The sequence below is a fragment of the Rhinopithecus roxellana genome, chromosome 10 (genome assembly GCF_007565055.1).
Source record: "Rhinopithecus roxellana isolate Shanxi Qingling chromosome 10, ASM756505v1, whole genome shotgun sequence".
Lineage (NCBI taxonomy): Eukaryota > Metazoa > Chordata > Mammalia > Primates > Cercopithecidae > Rhinopithecus > Rhinopithecus roxellana.
Genome location: NC_044558.1, coordinates 38,357,978 through 38,373,770, shown reverse-complemented (window position 1 = coordinate 38,373,770; position 15,793 = coordinate 38,357,978). Strand labels below are relative to the sequence as shown.

Genomic DNA, 15,793 nt, shown 5'->3' with positions numbered 1-15,793 from the left:
TGGGAAAGCTAGTAGTCAGTTTCAAATGTCTTGTTACTATCTTTGGCGCATTTCACATTTGGGTACTTTGGTATTTTTATAAAAAAAAAAATCTGAAAGTCCGTGGAGCTTTTCACCACTTGTTTACAGCTCAGACTTCATAATCCAATAGAACCGAGTTCGAATCTCTGCTGTTCATCTAACTGTGGTGAAGGTTTGAAGAAGGTAATTAACCTTTTCGTTTTCTAGTGCTTATTGCACACCCATGTACTCAATCCGACAAGAACCCTATGAGGTAGACGCATTATCAGCATTCCCTATTTTACGGGCGGGGAAATGGAGGCACAGGTAGGTCACATAGCTTGACCAAAATCACCAAGAGTGAGCAAAGTACGGATTTAGACCCAGAGAGTTTGGCTCTTGAGCCTAGACTTTTAATTCTAACTTGGGGATACCAATAATAATATTCTACTTGTAGGATTGGTGTAGACATCTGTGAGTGAATGCATTACAAAGTACTACTTACCCCTGTGCCTGGCACATAGAGTATCCACCATAAATGCCAGCTCTCACGAGTGTCTTGTGGCAGTAAGCTCTCAGGTATACTGTTGAATGAATAAGTGATTCTTGTTCTTTGCTCTAACTCCCTCATTGCTAAAATAACTTCGATTAATTAAATGACTATAGGGCAGATGAACAACCAAAGTGAGCTTAAAAATTAAACCAAGAACTTTAGAAGAGGAGGCAGGTTGCATATCAGTAATGAGGCAGAGCCTCTCCTTTTCTCAGGTGATTCTCACAACAGCAGAAAATGGGCTCAGAGAAGCCCAGGGCCCTGGAGGTGAGCAGGCCTGTCAGTGGAGAGCTAGGACTTGAACTTTGGTTCTCTAATCCCTGGACCAGACAGAGCTTATGGTGTTTGGAAACTCTCAGAAGAAGTTATTGTGTAAGAGGCTGGGGACATTGCAATGTGTTGTGAAAGTAAACAGAAGTTTTATTATTTATAGAGTTCTATGAAGTAACCTCCTATAAATAAAATGCCCAATGCTTTAGTAGTTGTATGATAGTTAAAACCTCCTATAAGTAAATGTACAAATTATTCACTGTCTTACTCCTGACATCAGATATAGATAATTTAAACCCCCTTCTACCACTTCCTCCGACACGTTCTAAAGAATACAAATTAAAAATATTTTTTAAACCCAGAATTATATCAAATTTGGGGGAAAGGCATAGAAAACAAATTTGCATGCTATGTTTAGGAACAAGCTTGTTATGTCAAAATGTCAATAGTGGGAGTTGCATATCATTACTGACACATCTTGCTCTGGTGAAACGAATGCTTTCGACAAATTCCGTTTTTTGAGCCATTCCAAAATATGTTTGGCAGAACTGAGCTTGTTTTGGTCAATGCTTTCAAATTAACAGGACTCTTAAAAAGACCAGATGTTTCTGCTTGACCCGTAACTGATTTCTTGTACCCCTAGTGCATATTTATATTCAAACTCTATCTTGCAGTTTTCCTCAAAGAAGTAAATAACTTGGTTGGAAGTTTAACCTAGTTCACATATAGTTAAACTCATCATCCCAATAGAAATGCAGAACTCAGTGTTTTGAAAATCCCAGGATTGTTTTATTTCTATACAGCATCTTAGAGAAAGTCTTTGTTCCTCATTTTTTTTCCTTCCTCATTATTATTACTAGACTAAATCTCATAATTTCTTGGATGTTTCTACTGGAGTTGATAAAGCAAAAGAAATAAATCTAATAAACCATTTCATAGTTATGTAAACTTTCTATTTATCAAACTTGTTTTGTTACTATAGCCACTTGGAGCATTTTTAAACAGACTCTTATCAGCATCTCAGCTACGGTTGGACTTTTATTGGTGATGATTTTGTCCACAAAATGCAATGTAAATTGGCATTCTAAAACCCACTTTCAAGTAGGACACAGATGCGAACACTGAATTTTCATTAGATTAATGATTAAAAATTTTAGTCTTTAGTTAGATACAATTTTGCCAATTTAATTATAGGATAATTTCTGTGATAAAAACAAATATTTAATCTGATGAGGAAGTCATATTGAGCAAGTTGAAATGCTTAAAAGAGCAATACTACAATACAGTTCACTTCTCAGCCTATGTGGAAATACTAACTCATTAAAATCCTATCAGTCTGATTCTTCAACTTGCTTCTCAGAGGCCTGAGCAAAATAATTTTGGTGACAGCAGGGAAATTAGATTCCACTGTGTGCTATATACCTTGGACCTCTGGAAGGTTTTATCCCCTGCTGGGTGTCGTAGGTAGCCTGGCTTTGTACAGCTGGGAAGACTTGCTTTTCCTGATTTCCATACTGTAGTATACAGAGGTTAGAAGACAAGCTCCCCCCCGAAGCCCAAGGTTTCCCAAGTTGAGACAAGTTCTCTACCCTTGGTTCCTACACTTGTTGAATATTGAAAATAAATTCTCTTAAAATCAACATGTTTACACACCAAGAAGTAAATTAGGCAGAATACATACTCACTTTTTCATCAACTAGGTGTGCAGCAGGCAGATAAAAATGGGTGTGTATTTATGCTGTAGTCTTTGACAGGAGAGTATGCTTGCTTAGATTTAGGTAAAATGTTCATTTACCTGAAATAATTGCCACTTTTGGGTAACCAGATGGTGGGCACACCCATGTTCAAAGTAGGGTACCTTAATTTAGATCCAAATGGTTGAATTGAAAGGGAAATATAGCCAAGATAAAGAACATTTTATTCACTTTCAAAAGGGAGACCGGTTTTCTTTGACCAACTTTGATAGGGTCTATAACATGCCAAAGTGAGACGATGTTAAAAATAGGAGGTCCTTTTCTATAAAGGATTGTTTAGAGAGAAACAATAATCTCCAAGTAAAATGGGAAAATAATAGTGGTAGTTCTCAAAGAGAATTGGGACCATCCTTTTGCAAAAATCTAGGGGAAAGAGTGGAGGATTTTATCTCTGGGTAGGCATTTGCTCTACTGTGGTATTTGTGTGATCCGATGCCTTGTAATTTTCTCAGAATGAATTAATACTCATGGTATTTAATACAAACAATCAATTCACTACATTATTTTTAGATTGAAAGCAGCTTCGCTTCTCTCATTCACTCTGGTAAGAAGATAGCTTGACATGAGCAAGTAGGAGTATATCGCTTTTTGTCCCTCTATAGAGGACTGTGAACTGAAAAAATCTTTGAGAACCATTTGTTTCTGTAAAAACTTTTTTCTGATTCCTTAATGGACTTAGCTCATTGTTTTTGTGTCAGGCTCACATAACCATATGGCAAAACTGAGTTCAGTGCTGGATTTTGAACACAATTCAAAATGCTACCAGTAAACTATATCTAGACAATGTTTACTAAAAAAAAAAAGCTCTGACCATTTAATAATGACTCACTCAGGGAGAAAATTTATGCAATTGGTGTTTGTCTTGCTGTGTTTCCTGTAGTGCCATTTGATTTGATCACCCTGGATAGTAATCAAATGTACAGTTTTTTTCAAATTATTTTAATTGACATAAAATTATATGTATTTATCATGTATAACCTAATGTTTTGAAGTATGCATACATTTGGAACAAATTAGTTAACAAATGCATCACCTCATATAGCTATTTTTGTGGTGAGAATATTTAACATCTACTCTCAGCAGTTTTCAAGAATATAATATATTGTCATTAATTATAGTCACCTTGCTTTACAATAAATCCCTTGAACTTATTCCTCTTATCTAAGTAATTATATATCCTTTGACCAGCAACTCCTCAACTCCATTCTTCCCCTAACCTCTTAGTATCTGGTAAACATCATTCTACTCTCTAATTCAATGAGGTCAACTTTTTTAGATTCCACATATGACTAAGATCATGCCATATTTGTCTTTTTGTGCCTGGCTTATTCACTTACATGAAGTCTTCCAGTTCATCAGTGTTGTCTCAAATGACAGGATTTCCTTCTGTTTGTCTGAATAGTGTTTCCTTAGTGTATGTATACATTTTTTTAATTCATTCATTCATTGATGAACTCTTAGGTTCCTTCTGTATATTGGCTACTGTGAATAATGCTGCAATAAACATGTTGCAGATATCTCCTCAACATGATGATTTCTTTTTCTTTGGATATATAATCCCCCAGTAGTGGGATTGCCAGATCATGTGGTAGTTCTGTTTTTAATTTTTTGATGAACCTCCATATTGTTTTCCATAATGGCTGTACTAATTTACAGTGTACTCATTTTCACCAACAGTGTACAAGGGTTCTTTTTGCTCCACATCCTTGCTAACAGTTGTTATCTTTTGTCTATTTGATAATAACCATTCTTACAGGTGTGAGTTGACATCTCACTGTGGTTGCATTTCCCTGATGATAAGTGATGTTGAACATTTTTTCATATACCGATTGACCATTTGTATGTCTTATTTTGAGAAATTTTCATTCAGATCTTTTACCCACTTAAAAAAATCAGGTTTTGTTTTTTCTTGCTATTGAATTGTTTGATTTCATTATATATTTTGGTAATTAATCACTTATCGGATGTGCAGATTGCAAATATTTTCTCCCATTCTATAGGTTGTTATTTTACCCTATTGTTTATTTCCTTTGCTGTGCAGAAACATTTTAGTTTGATGCAATCCCATGTGTCTATTTTTTGCTTTTGTTGCCTGTGCAGTTGCCTTTGTTTTTATTTATTCAATGCAACTCCAAACTGAGCCTATCTGCTTTGGATCCCTTTCAAATAAAGATGGACCTGATGCTGGCCTTCCCAGTATTTGTTTGGTTTGCACAGCGTGTTTATTTCTTTAAACTGATTGTTGCCACTGTGTCTGCAGATGGGCTTGAGCAAACAATGCAGGACGATATTTTAGGTGTGCTTGAGGATGGTGACATTTGGTCAATATTATTTACAAAAATAGGACTTACCTCTTTAAGTATGACTTCAAGGAGTGATACAAAAATGGTGAGGAAGAAATGATTTACCTTTAAGGCATAAATATTTTACAGTCTGTAGGGAGGGCATCCCTCCTTCACCCCCATGCTCATCCTCCCAACCCCAGCAATCATAATCTTCATCATCACCATCACCATCATCGTCATTTCTCAATTGTTTGCATGTTCTTTACTTCCTTCCAGGTTTACATTACTGGCCAGCTTCCACCAGGGTTTTTCAAAGTTCATGCCATCCTACTTTCTACTGCAGGAGACTGCATACTTTCTCCCACAGATAGAATTTTACTAGGCAGAATTTTGGAAAATTCAAATGTGAAAAATACTTCCTGCTTTTTCCAGTTTCCTGGACAACCTGAAATGATGCACAAACAGGCACAGCTGTATGGTGGTGGTGGCACTGTGAAGGTAGAATAAGATTGGCAATGTTGTGTGGAGCTGAATAAGGGTGAAGAACCCAGGCTCACCCTTCCTGCCTTCTTTGCCTCCAAGCTTCTGAATGCCTGAGTGGGCCTGACATTTATAGAACTCTGGCCCCAGTTGTACAGGGACAGGGAGAATTAATTCCTCCCAGTGCACACCTATGTGTGTGCTGCAGGATGAAGTTTTGTTTTAATCATTCACATCTTTCCTCATGACTACACAACTAAAAAAAGAAAAATCAGAGGATAGACAAAGAAAGCAGTTTAAAAACTATGGTTGTTGGTTACTTTTTACATCTTTAAAAAATAAATTATTTTAAAAAATCTTCTATCTTTTAAAAAATAGTCCACTTTTGTTGTGTTGCTGGATGGAAGTGTGTGTGTGTGTGTGTTTAGTGTGTTCATTCTCTTCCTCCTATGCATGGACTGTGGAACCAGACTGCTTGGCCTCATGTCCTGACTCTGCCACTTATTAGCTTTAAGACCTTGGCCAGGTTTCCTAATTGCTGTGTGTCTAGTGTCCTCCTCTGGAAAGTGGAAATAATGATACTCTATTGTACAGGGTTGTTGTGATGATTACATCAGTAATAAAGCACTTAGAATAGTGTCTGATAATTAGTAAGCACATCTGTGGTTATTAAATATAATTTTACTATTCCATGGCTGGAGATCTGCTACTTGGGCTAGTACCAGGTTGTGTAGGACCAACATTCTTGCTTTGGGGTTTCCCCTTGCTGGCAAAACAGTGGGGAAATGGTCACTGTGGACATTCCTTTGACTGCTGTTTGTTTTTACCACCTAAGCAGAGTTCAAAAGACAGGGAATGGAAAAAGAAGGTGGGTAGGAAGAAGAGCCTGGTCACCAGAAAAAAGAGAAGGAAAAGAAAGGTTGTGGTATTTCAGCCAGAGAACCTTCCAGCTTGGATCAAATACTGGGAGATGGAGAGGGTTGAGGGAGCAGAAAGACTGAGGGAAACGAGAAACACACAAGTCTCTGATTACAGCAGTACTCTCTATTAACAGTGAGAATAGCAGGAACCAGAGACTGAAGGGTCAGAAGGGTACCAGTACAGCAAGAAGAAAAGCCCTAAGTACCAAGGGAAAGGCATCTCAATCAATAGATATTGTTCCTAAGACTTTATGTGAGTTTTGACAACAGCAGTACTTTATAATACTTATGTAATATTTTGCCTCTTTCCAATAGAAAAACATGAATCTCAGATGCTAATTTTATTTATTTTTATGAAAACCTAATATTATGACCTGGGAAAGTCATCTTAATGCATTCATAATACCCTTCAACAATGATGATCAAGTACACAGTACTTATTTTTGGTAAGCGTATTTAGTACATAAATGGTGAAACAATTATGAATATTATGCTCTGTTTTTATAACACAATTATTCACATATGCACCACTTCCTACATACATATTGCTGGCATTATTGCCTTATGTTTTTAGTTTACTCCAATGGTTATTTAAAAAAAAATAGACTACACACTTGCTTATAGTATTGAATATTCAGCAGGAGTACTTCTCTTCTGAAACAGCAGAGGTTTAATGACTCATTGAAGTGCATAAAAACACACAGTCTAAACAACGACCCATTTTGGCTTAAAGAATTTTGTCATCGAGTAACAATTTGCATTTTGGATTAACAATTTTAAATGGGACACATGTAACTTCCATGACCTTGTAACAGTCCGCTTACTGCAATCAGTTGAATAGTAACTAGATGTTCCATTGAAACTTTTCTTTAGGTCTTGGAAGTTTTTATTGCCAATCTTAAACTACTACTTTATTAGAGAAATTGCAGTTGCTGTAGAAGTAGGTTCAAAATCATTTTCCTCTGTGTTATGCATAGATGTGGTCAAAAAGAAAACCTTTCAAATTACCCATGCTGTTTGTGAGGTTCTCTTGGTTTTGGTGGATTCCACAGTGAAATGTCGTGAATCAATCTTAATACTAACAGTGTTATGCAAATGTTTGTTTCTTCTGCATGTCTTACCTTTATGAAAAGGCAAACTGAAAAATAATGGAGCAGAAATTGTTTTGTATCACATACTGTAATTTGTTGGCAATATCAACCAACATTAATGCATTACTTCTGCTGAATGTTATCATAATGACTTGATACATGTAGCTTGCCTAGTGAACTTCCGCAGAAATAAAAAGAAATCAATTCTCTATATCCTTCAGAGGCAACACGGAGCTTTAAGCCTTCCTTCTTAGCTCAACCAAAATGTCAAATAGACAAGTTGTTAAGAAAATAAAGTAATTTGTTTTAGATAGAAGAGAATTAAAATACATGTATGTTATTCACATTTTTTCCAGTTATGCTAAAATGACATTCTAGGAATCACACTCCCAGAATGTCACTTTTGAAAGTGGAATTTTTTATGGTAATAGACAGATTCATTAAAAGATAAAAATGATTTTAAGAAAGGAGGAGAATAACAGACAACAAAATACTTATCCCCATTACCTTCTGCCTTTTGCTGTTTTGTTTTACTTTTTGCTGCATTTACATATATTTTTCATGTCCACATTATATATTGAAATATTTCTATTTTTAATTAATTTTTATATTTCTTATACTTGGTATTCTGCTTACCACCTCAAACTCTCCACAAATTCACTCCAAACTTGTTATTTTTTTCTCAAAATCACCATTGTTGCGGGCCTCTTTGATTTTTTTTTTTTTTTTTTTTTTTTTTGAGACGGAGTCTCGCTCTGTCGCCCAGGCTGGAGTGCAGTGGCCAGATCTCAGCTCACTGCAAGCTCCGCCTCCCGGGTTCACGCCATTCTCCTGCCTCAGCCTCCCGAGTAGCTGGGACTACAGGCGCCCGCCACCTCGCCCGGCTAGTTTTTTGTATTTTTTTTTTTTTCGTAGAGACGGGGTTTCACCGTGTTAGCCAGGATGGTCTCGATCTCCTGACCTCGTGATCCGCCTGTCTCGGCCTCCCAAAGTGCTGGGATTACAGGCTTGAGCCACCGCGCCCGGCCCTCTTTGATGTTTTTAATGACCATAAGCAGAAGAGAAGTCTCACTTCCACCTATTGAAGGCAACCACAAAATATATGCAGTGAAGACAAAATTATATTTTTGAAATTCTGCAGGCATTGTTGCCTGTTAAGGGCACCGACCTGAAACTGGCTCTCTTTGTTAGAAAAAAGAGTATCAAGGTTGAAAAAGATGTTACAGATGGACTTGAAATACTGAGATCTGATGTAACCAGAATTTGCAAGACAGCAGACAGGGCACAAACTTAATATGTGGGTGAAAACTTTATTGAAGGCCTATTTCTGTGCTACCTATAGTCAGCTCACTCATTTTTACATCCAACTCTGACTTTTAAATTTCCACCCAGGTTTTCAGACCAATTATTATGCTTTCTTCTTCATAAAACCTTCTTTGAGTTCTTTAAGCTAGTGGTTTTCAGCTGGGACAATTTCTTCCTAAAGTGGACATCTGCAATGTCCAGAGACATTTTTGCCCATCTCAACTGGGGAGAGATGATACTGGCATCTAGTGGTAGAGGCCAGGGATACTGCTAAAGATCCTTCAAGGCACAGGACAGTCCCCGCAACAAATAATTATCGGCCTAAAATGTCTAGTGCTAACATTGAGAAGCTCTGCTTTAGGAGAATGTAATTTCTTCATACATTTTTCCCTCTTTGTCATGGCTTTTTGTATTATACCTGTCCAGGTATATGTTTAATTTATTTTATTAGCATAGAAACTGTTTGCAGGAAGGAACCATATATATTTATCTTTTTCTTCCCAGTATCGAACACTCAAAAATAAATGATTAAAAGGAGCAAACGCATTATAGAACTTGTAGTAAAAAGCTGTTTAGTGGTAGTGTAACTTAACATCTTTAAAAAACCAATCACATTTGGAGAATATTTTACTTCTGATTTTTGTTCAGTTATAGGATCTCAAGCTTGGAAAAAACCTTAAATGTAGTCTAGTCCAACTGCTCTTCTTTACCAAGGGACTTCTTTTGATTTTCTAAATACTGAATTGAAATTCAGTTGCAATCATCTTCAGGTGCCAGACTGTGAAATTGGTATTTCCTCATTTAGACATTATCAGAACACCTGGTGGCCCTCTGTGCATGGGTATATACTGTGTGTGTGAATTCATTAAGAACAGTAATTGCAGAAGAGGTCACTAGGTGATCTGTATCCTTCTTTTCAACCCCTAGGATCAGTGATGTAAATTGCTCCCTTCCCTAAGATGCTTACTTACTTGGTAAGGCAAAGAGACTGCACTGTGTTTTTTCTCTGCACAAATATTTGTTTAATCAAATTATCCTTAGCCCAGAGGTATTTACATCTTTTACACCTAATCAATTCTTACTCACTAATTACTTAATATCAAAGACATCTCTGATTTTCACTTAAAGGCCAATTCATTCTAATTACGACCTCTCTGTTGAACTCTGGTAGGACTCTTCCCCTAGTATTATTAGTTGTCCTTTAATTTTCCATGAGAAAATATTACATATATATATATATTTCATGGAAAAATATATTTTTCAATTAGACTGCAAAGGCCTTAAATATGAAAATGGTTATATCTTAAAAAAAATTATACCAAGTACCTAATACAGGGTGAGTATCTCCACTCCAAAACTTCAAAATCTAAAATGTTACAAAACCCAAAACTTTTTGAGTACTAACATGATGCTCAAAGGAAATGTGTATTGGAACATTTTTTTTATTAGGATTTTTGGATTGGGGATTCTCAGCAGTAGTATATAATGCAAATATTCCAAAATCTAAAAAAATCCAAATTCTGAAACGCTTTTGGTTCAAAGCATTTCAGATAAGAGATACTCAACCTGTATAGCATAAAGCTCACACATAGCAGACAATATTCCTTCAATGATTGAATTGGAGTTCTCAGATATTTCAAAGTTAAAAGGGAGTAACTTTGACTCATATATACAATCCCATGGACATCTTTTAAATAGCCTCAGTGAGAAATATTAAGCTTAGTGGACATTTTAATTAATAAGCTGAAAGATAAGATTCACGAACATTATGTAAGATAAAAGCATATGAAGACAAAATTGTATGTAAATGGGTGCATTTTAACTAAAAGTACTGACATTTCATTAAGCAGAAAGTGTATTACTAATCAGCAAAAAATAGTAAGAAAAATATTACCATGATACTGGCAAATTGGGAAAGAAGAATCTTTGTTACTTACAGCTGAATTAAGATGTTTATAATTATAGCTAAAAATTAATTTTACTGTTTTGAAATGTAATTCAGAAAATGTGAGTTTTAGACCCAGCTTTGTGCAAATTGTCTGTGTAACTTCAGAGAAATCACTTAATCCTACTGGATCCACTTTTTCAACTTAGAAATTTATGAGAGTAGGACACTTTGTTTCTAATATTGCTTCCAGCTTTAACTTCATATTCGTATGAAGATTTACAGTTAAAATCTCTTTTCCATATATTATCTCATTTTATCATCTTGACTTTTGTAAGGAAAGCCTAGAAAACATATTTTCCTTGTACTAATGAAAAAACAGGGTCAGATAGTTAAGTTACTTAACCAAGCCTGGTGTGTAGCAGCCTGTTGCTATTTCCAAGATAACTCTCAAAAACCTTGTCTATGAAGATAAGTAACGATTAATCTTTAAAATATTTTATTTTTCTCTATTCTAAAACTAAGATTTAAAAAATGAGGCCCTTAATGATCAATGTAAGCTTCATAATTTAAAAATAGTGTAAAATTTATACCTTGTGCTTTGAGCTAGGGATAGCCAATAAGATTCCATACGCATGTCAACCTGTATTGATTGGTAGTAGTTGCCTGAAGTGCTGTGCTGAGAATAATTCTGAGGCCAAGTTTGGGTTAGGGTGGGAAAGTTGCCATGTTAGATTAACCATGTATATCATGGATGATGGAGAGAGGAGTGGTGGCAGAACTACTTATGGAGGAACAAGCTTTTTAAAGAAATCGCTTCAGAACTCAATAGTATTCTATTAACAGTCTAATATTGACTTGCCTTATATCGTTTTGTAACTAGTATTATTTAAAAAGTTTGATTAACTTTTGTCATGAATGTTTTTTGAGTGTCTGAGTGTCTTTTTTTTTTCTTTTGAGACGGGGTCTCGCTCTGTTGCCAGGCTGGAGTACAGTGGTGCGATCTTGGCTCACTGCAACCTCTGCCTCCCGAGTTCAAGCGATTCTCCTGCCTCATCCTCCCAAATAGCTGGGACTACAGGCATGCACTACCATGCCCAGCTAATTTTTGTACTTGGAGTAGAGACGGGGTTTCACTATGTTGGCCAGGATGGTCCTGATCTCTTGACCTTATGATCCGCCCACCTCGGCCTCCCAAAGTGCTGGGATTACAAGTGTGAGCCACCGTGCCCGACTGAAAAGTTCTTCTTAAAATATTTAATCTTTGTCTTCATTTGTAACCATAAACCATGAAAGAATATAAAAGGTGCTTTCAGTTGGAATTTTAATAAGATACAGCTTGATCTGAAAACTTGAGTGCAATATATATGTATGTATATGCATGTGTGAGCTTACATTGACATTTATTTTATTCATATATTTATTATATTAATATACATCTGGTATATTAACATTAACATATATTAATATAACATTTATTATGAGTAGGAAAAAACAATGTTCTCCAGACTATTCAGTATAAACATTTATTCCTGTGCTCCAAGAAAGGTTGAAGATGTGAATCAGCAATTGCTCCATGCTAGTCACAGTCATAGGTGTTTTACGTCCTTTCTTTTCCTCTAAGCTGTACAATACTTTTTGAGTTAGACTTGATTATTTGCTTTTTCAGCAATGACCAACTACATCTTAGGAAAGTTTAATAACTGCCCAAGATGTCATAGCTAAGAAAGTTTGCAGAGCCAGAATTCAGACCAGAATTTATCAGGTCTTAAAATCCCTTTTCTGAACAAAACCAGGCTATGTCTTGTTGAGATTTTAGGGCACAGATATTTCCCAAGTGATGATCTATGTTCTTCATATATCTGAGGACAATGTTTGGATTTTGGTTTCGTTGTCTTTACATGTTGTGCAGTTTCAGGGAAGAAAGTGAAGCACACTGAAAAGGAGAATCATCACTTTCCAGTTCTGGCCAGTGTGATGCCAGTGGGCTGTTTTTCTGCAGTGTGTCATGTTTCATCTAACAAGCACTTCTCTGGGTTTAGCGAATTTATTTTAATTGAGACAGAAACCGCCCTGAAAAACTGTTATGGTTGGGGAAGTATATTACATATGGATTGTGCTTTCGTGCTATTCATGCACTTAAGTTTGGTTCACACACAAAAAATTACAATTTGGAATAATATATTATTTCATCAACAGAAGTGTGTAATGTGGCCATAACTTAACTCATAACATGAATGTAATAGAGAATGTCATTTTCTTTTTTCCAGATTCCTTGGTGTTACTCAGTTTTCGCCTACACATGCCAGAAAGGCATTTCCTTGTTTTGATGAGCCAATCTACAAGGCTACTTTCAAAATCAGCATCAAGCATCAAGCAACCTATTTATCTTTATCTAATATGCCAGTGGAAACTTCCGTGTTTGAGGAAGATGGATGGGTTACGGATCACTTTTCACAGACCCCTCTCATGTCCACATATTATTTAGCCTGGGCAATTTGCAACTTCACGTACAGAGAAACTACCACCAAGAGTGGGGTTATAGTAAGTATTTTCAGCTTAATGACGTTTTTGGATAATGTATTCTCTGTAAAGTAACCTGATTTCTGGATTAACAATGAATCATTTCTAACCTTTTTACACCTTATATAGTGGAAATCTTTCTTTAATTCTTACGGGGGGGGGGGGATTACATATTTTACTGGTTTCAAAGTGTCAGAGAGAAACCTGTCTTCTATACCCAGCACTCTTATTCCCTTAACCACCTCCACCTCCCTCCCCCATCATCCTTATTCTTCCTCGTCTCTACCTGCACTATTGTATATCTCTGGAACAGCTGCTGTTGTCTGTTTTGGAAAATTGCCTGTTTGTATGACTGGGAAAGCTACTTCTTTTTATTGTAACATATTTGAAATGTACAGAACATATGGTGAGTAATATAGTAAACTCCATATACCTACTAGCCAGATCAACAGAACTAAATATTTTACCATCTTCAGTCTAATGTTATTGCTGAGAAAGTAAAACATAGGATGCAGTTGAAGCTCTCCGTGTAACCATCCTTTGATCTCATTGCCTTGACCTTTGCCTTAGAGATCAACACTGTCCTGAATTTGGTGTTTGCTATTTCCATACATATTATCCTACGATTATTTCATATCTATGTATAGACACACACACACACACACACACACACTTACAATACATGCCATATTTTAAAATTTCATGTAAGTGATTTTCTATTGTTGATAATATCTTGCAACTTATTTTCATTTCATTTTATTTTTATTTTCTTAGGAAGGATGAGATAGAGGGAGCATTGTCTGCATTAAATTTGTAATAAGAATCTATTGGATTCTCTTTGATGGCTATCATTTGTGACACCATGGTATTCTAGGCACTTTTTACATGCAATTACATTGCATTAGGGTAGACTATACCATGTTGAATTAAGAATTTTTGCCTCATTTCAATGGCTTACATGATATATATGCATTTATTTTAATTTTCATATTAACATTAAGACAAGGTATTATGATTCCACTTTTTTTTTTTTTTAATGAGTAAAGTAAATCGAGTACAGCTTAAGGAGATTAAGTAACTTGTCCAGGGGCTAAACGTAAGCAAATGGTAGAGCTGTAAATCAAATTTGGTTGGTTTGATTCTAAATTTTGGGCTTTTCCCCCTGTGCCTTACGAATTCTGTGTTCCACCAGTTCACTTGTGTGTCTATAAGAAAATTCAGATTGTGATTCTTCTCATCCAGTAACCTTTGTATTCAGTGTTGCTTGAACACAGCAAAATAGGTGAATATAAATCTATATTTTTAATTTGTAGGAAGTTGATAGTTCTAAAATAACCTAAATTTTGAAAAATAGTTTTGGCTACAGAAATTTTCCTCACTGTTACTTTTAATTTAAATTATTGTGGGACCTGTTTAAGAAATAAAATCTGCCAGCATATAAAATCAATGCCATTACTGAAAAACTGCTTGTAATGAATTCATCTATCTATTCATTAAAATCATGTTTTAAATGCAGACTTTTTAGAAGGCTAGTAGGCATTTTACTCTTTTGGACTTATAATCATTTGATGTGTTGAATTTCTCTGATGTTTCTTGATGTCTTCTGTGGGCATTTCAAGGCTGTACTCATTGGACCATACACAGACATGGAACACGAAGACACCTCATTTCATTTTACGTCTTCAAAAGTTGATGATTGACTTGCTGTGGGTCAGCTAGCATAGGGTACACTGGAAATTCTTTTTTCTCATATGTTTTCTTTAAAGTATCTTAAAAGTGTTTTCAGCCCTAAACAATTATACTTGTTGCTAAGTGACCCATGTTTTAAAGCCAGACACACTCTAATAGTTATTTAGATGTGACTTTTGATTAGAGTTAAGAATCTCTAAGTAATTAGTAAATATTTTTAAATTCCTGCTTAATAATTTTTATGTAGAAATGATAAAAAATTCTACCAGAGAACACTGAAAGGTCAATTGAAATAAAATTTTAGATTGCGTAACCTAAAATACTAACATCTATAAAAAAGAAAACAGAATTGCCATTGGGAGCTCTTATTTATCAACTGTGGAAATATAGTTTAAAACTTACCTCCTTTTTTCTGTCACTCTTTTGAAATACAATCTGTTTTCTTTTCACTGCCTTTCCCCTTTATTATTCGGAGCATATGAAAATGACATTTCTCAACACTTAACAGCTAGAAGGAGTGGAAGTTTAGCTTTAGAATCTTGGATGTGGGATGGTCACATGAAGTCCAGGTGGTCATTTTAGATCAGAAACTGAAGCAATTTTCTTTGAGATATGAAAGAGGAACTTGAGTAGCATATAAATAATACACAGCTAAATGGTAGCAGGGCCATAAGTGTGAATATTTGAGACATCATCATCACTGTTATTCTTTGCTTATCAAGCTACCTACACTTTGCAAGGCTCTATTCTAAGTAATTAGAAACATTTTTTAAAAATCTAAAATCCTTCTGGTACAGAGATTGCAAATTCAAGTATTCAGACTGAATCCAAGGCTGCAGCCATGTTTTGTTTACCCATCCCCAAAATGGCTTAACATTTTTTATATTAGTTGTCAACATTTAGAAAGTAGAAGATTGCACATAAACTTACTTATTTCTGGCTTCTCTTGAAAAATGGAAAGCTCTTGTAACACTTAGGTTATACTCCTATTTGGTAACACTTGTTCATTCATTTATTCCTTCAACAGGTATTTATTGA

General features: G+C 35.5%; 1 protein-coding gene across 1 annotated transcript in view; it reads left to right on the top strand.

The window, feature by feature from the left end:
* Positions 1-15,793, top strand: part of TRHDE (thyrotropin releasing hormone degrading enzyme) — a 427,994-nt gene that overhangs the window by 1,769 nt on the left and 410,432 nt on the right. Inside the window, exon 2 of the mRNA XM_010353807.2 lies at positions 12,814-13,087. Within this exon, the coding sequence (XP_010352109.2) occupies positions 12,814-13,087 (274 nt within the window). The remainder of the gene's footprint in view (positions 1-12,813; positions 13,088-15,793) is intronic.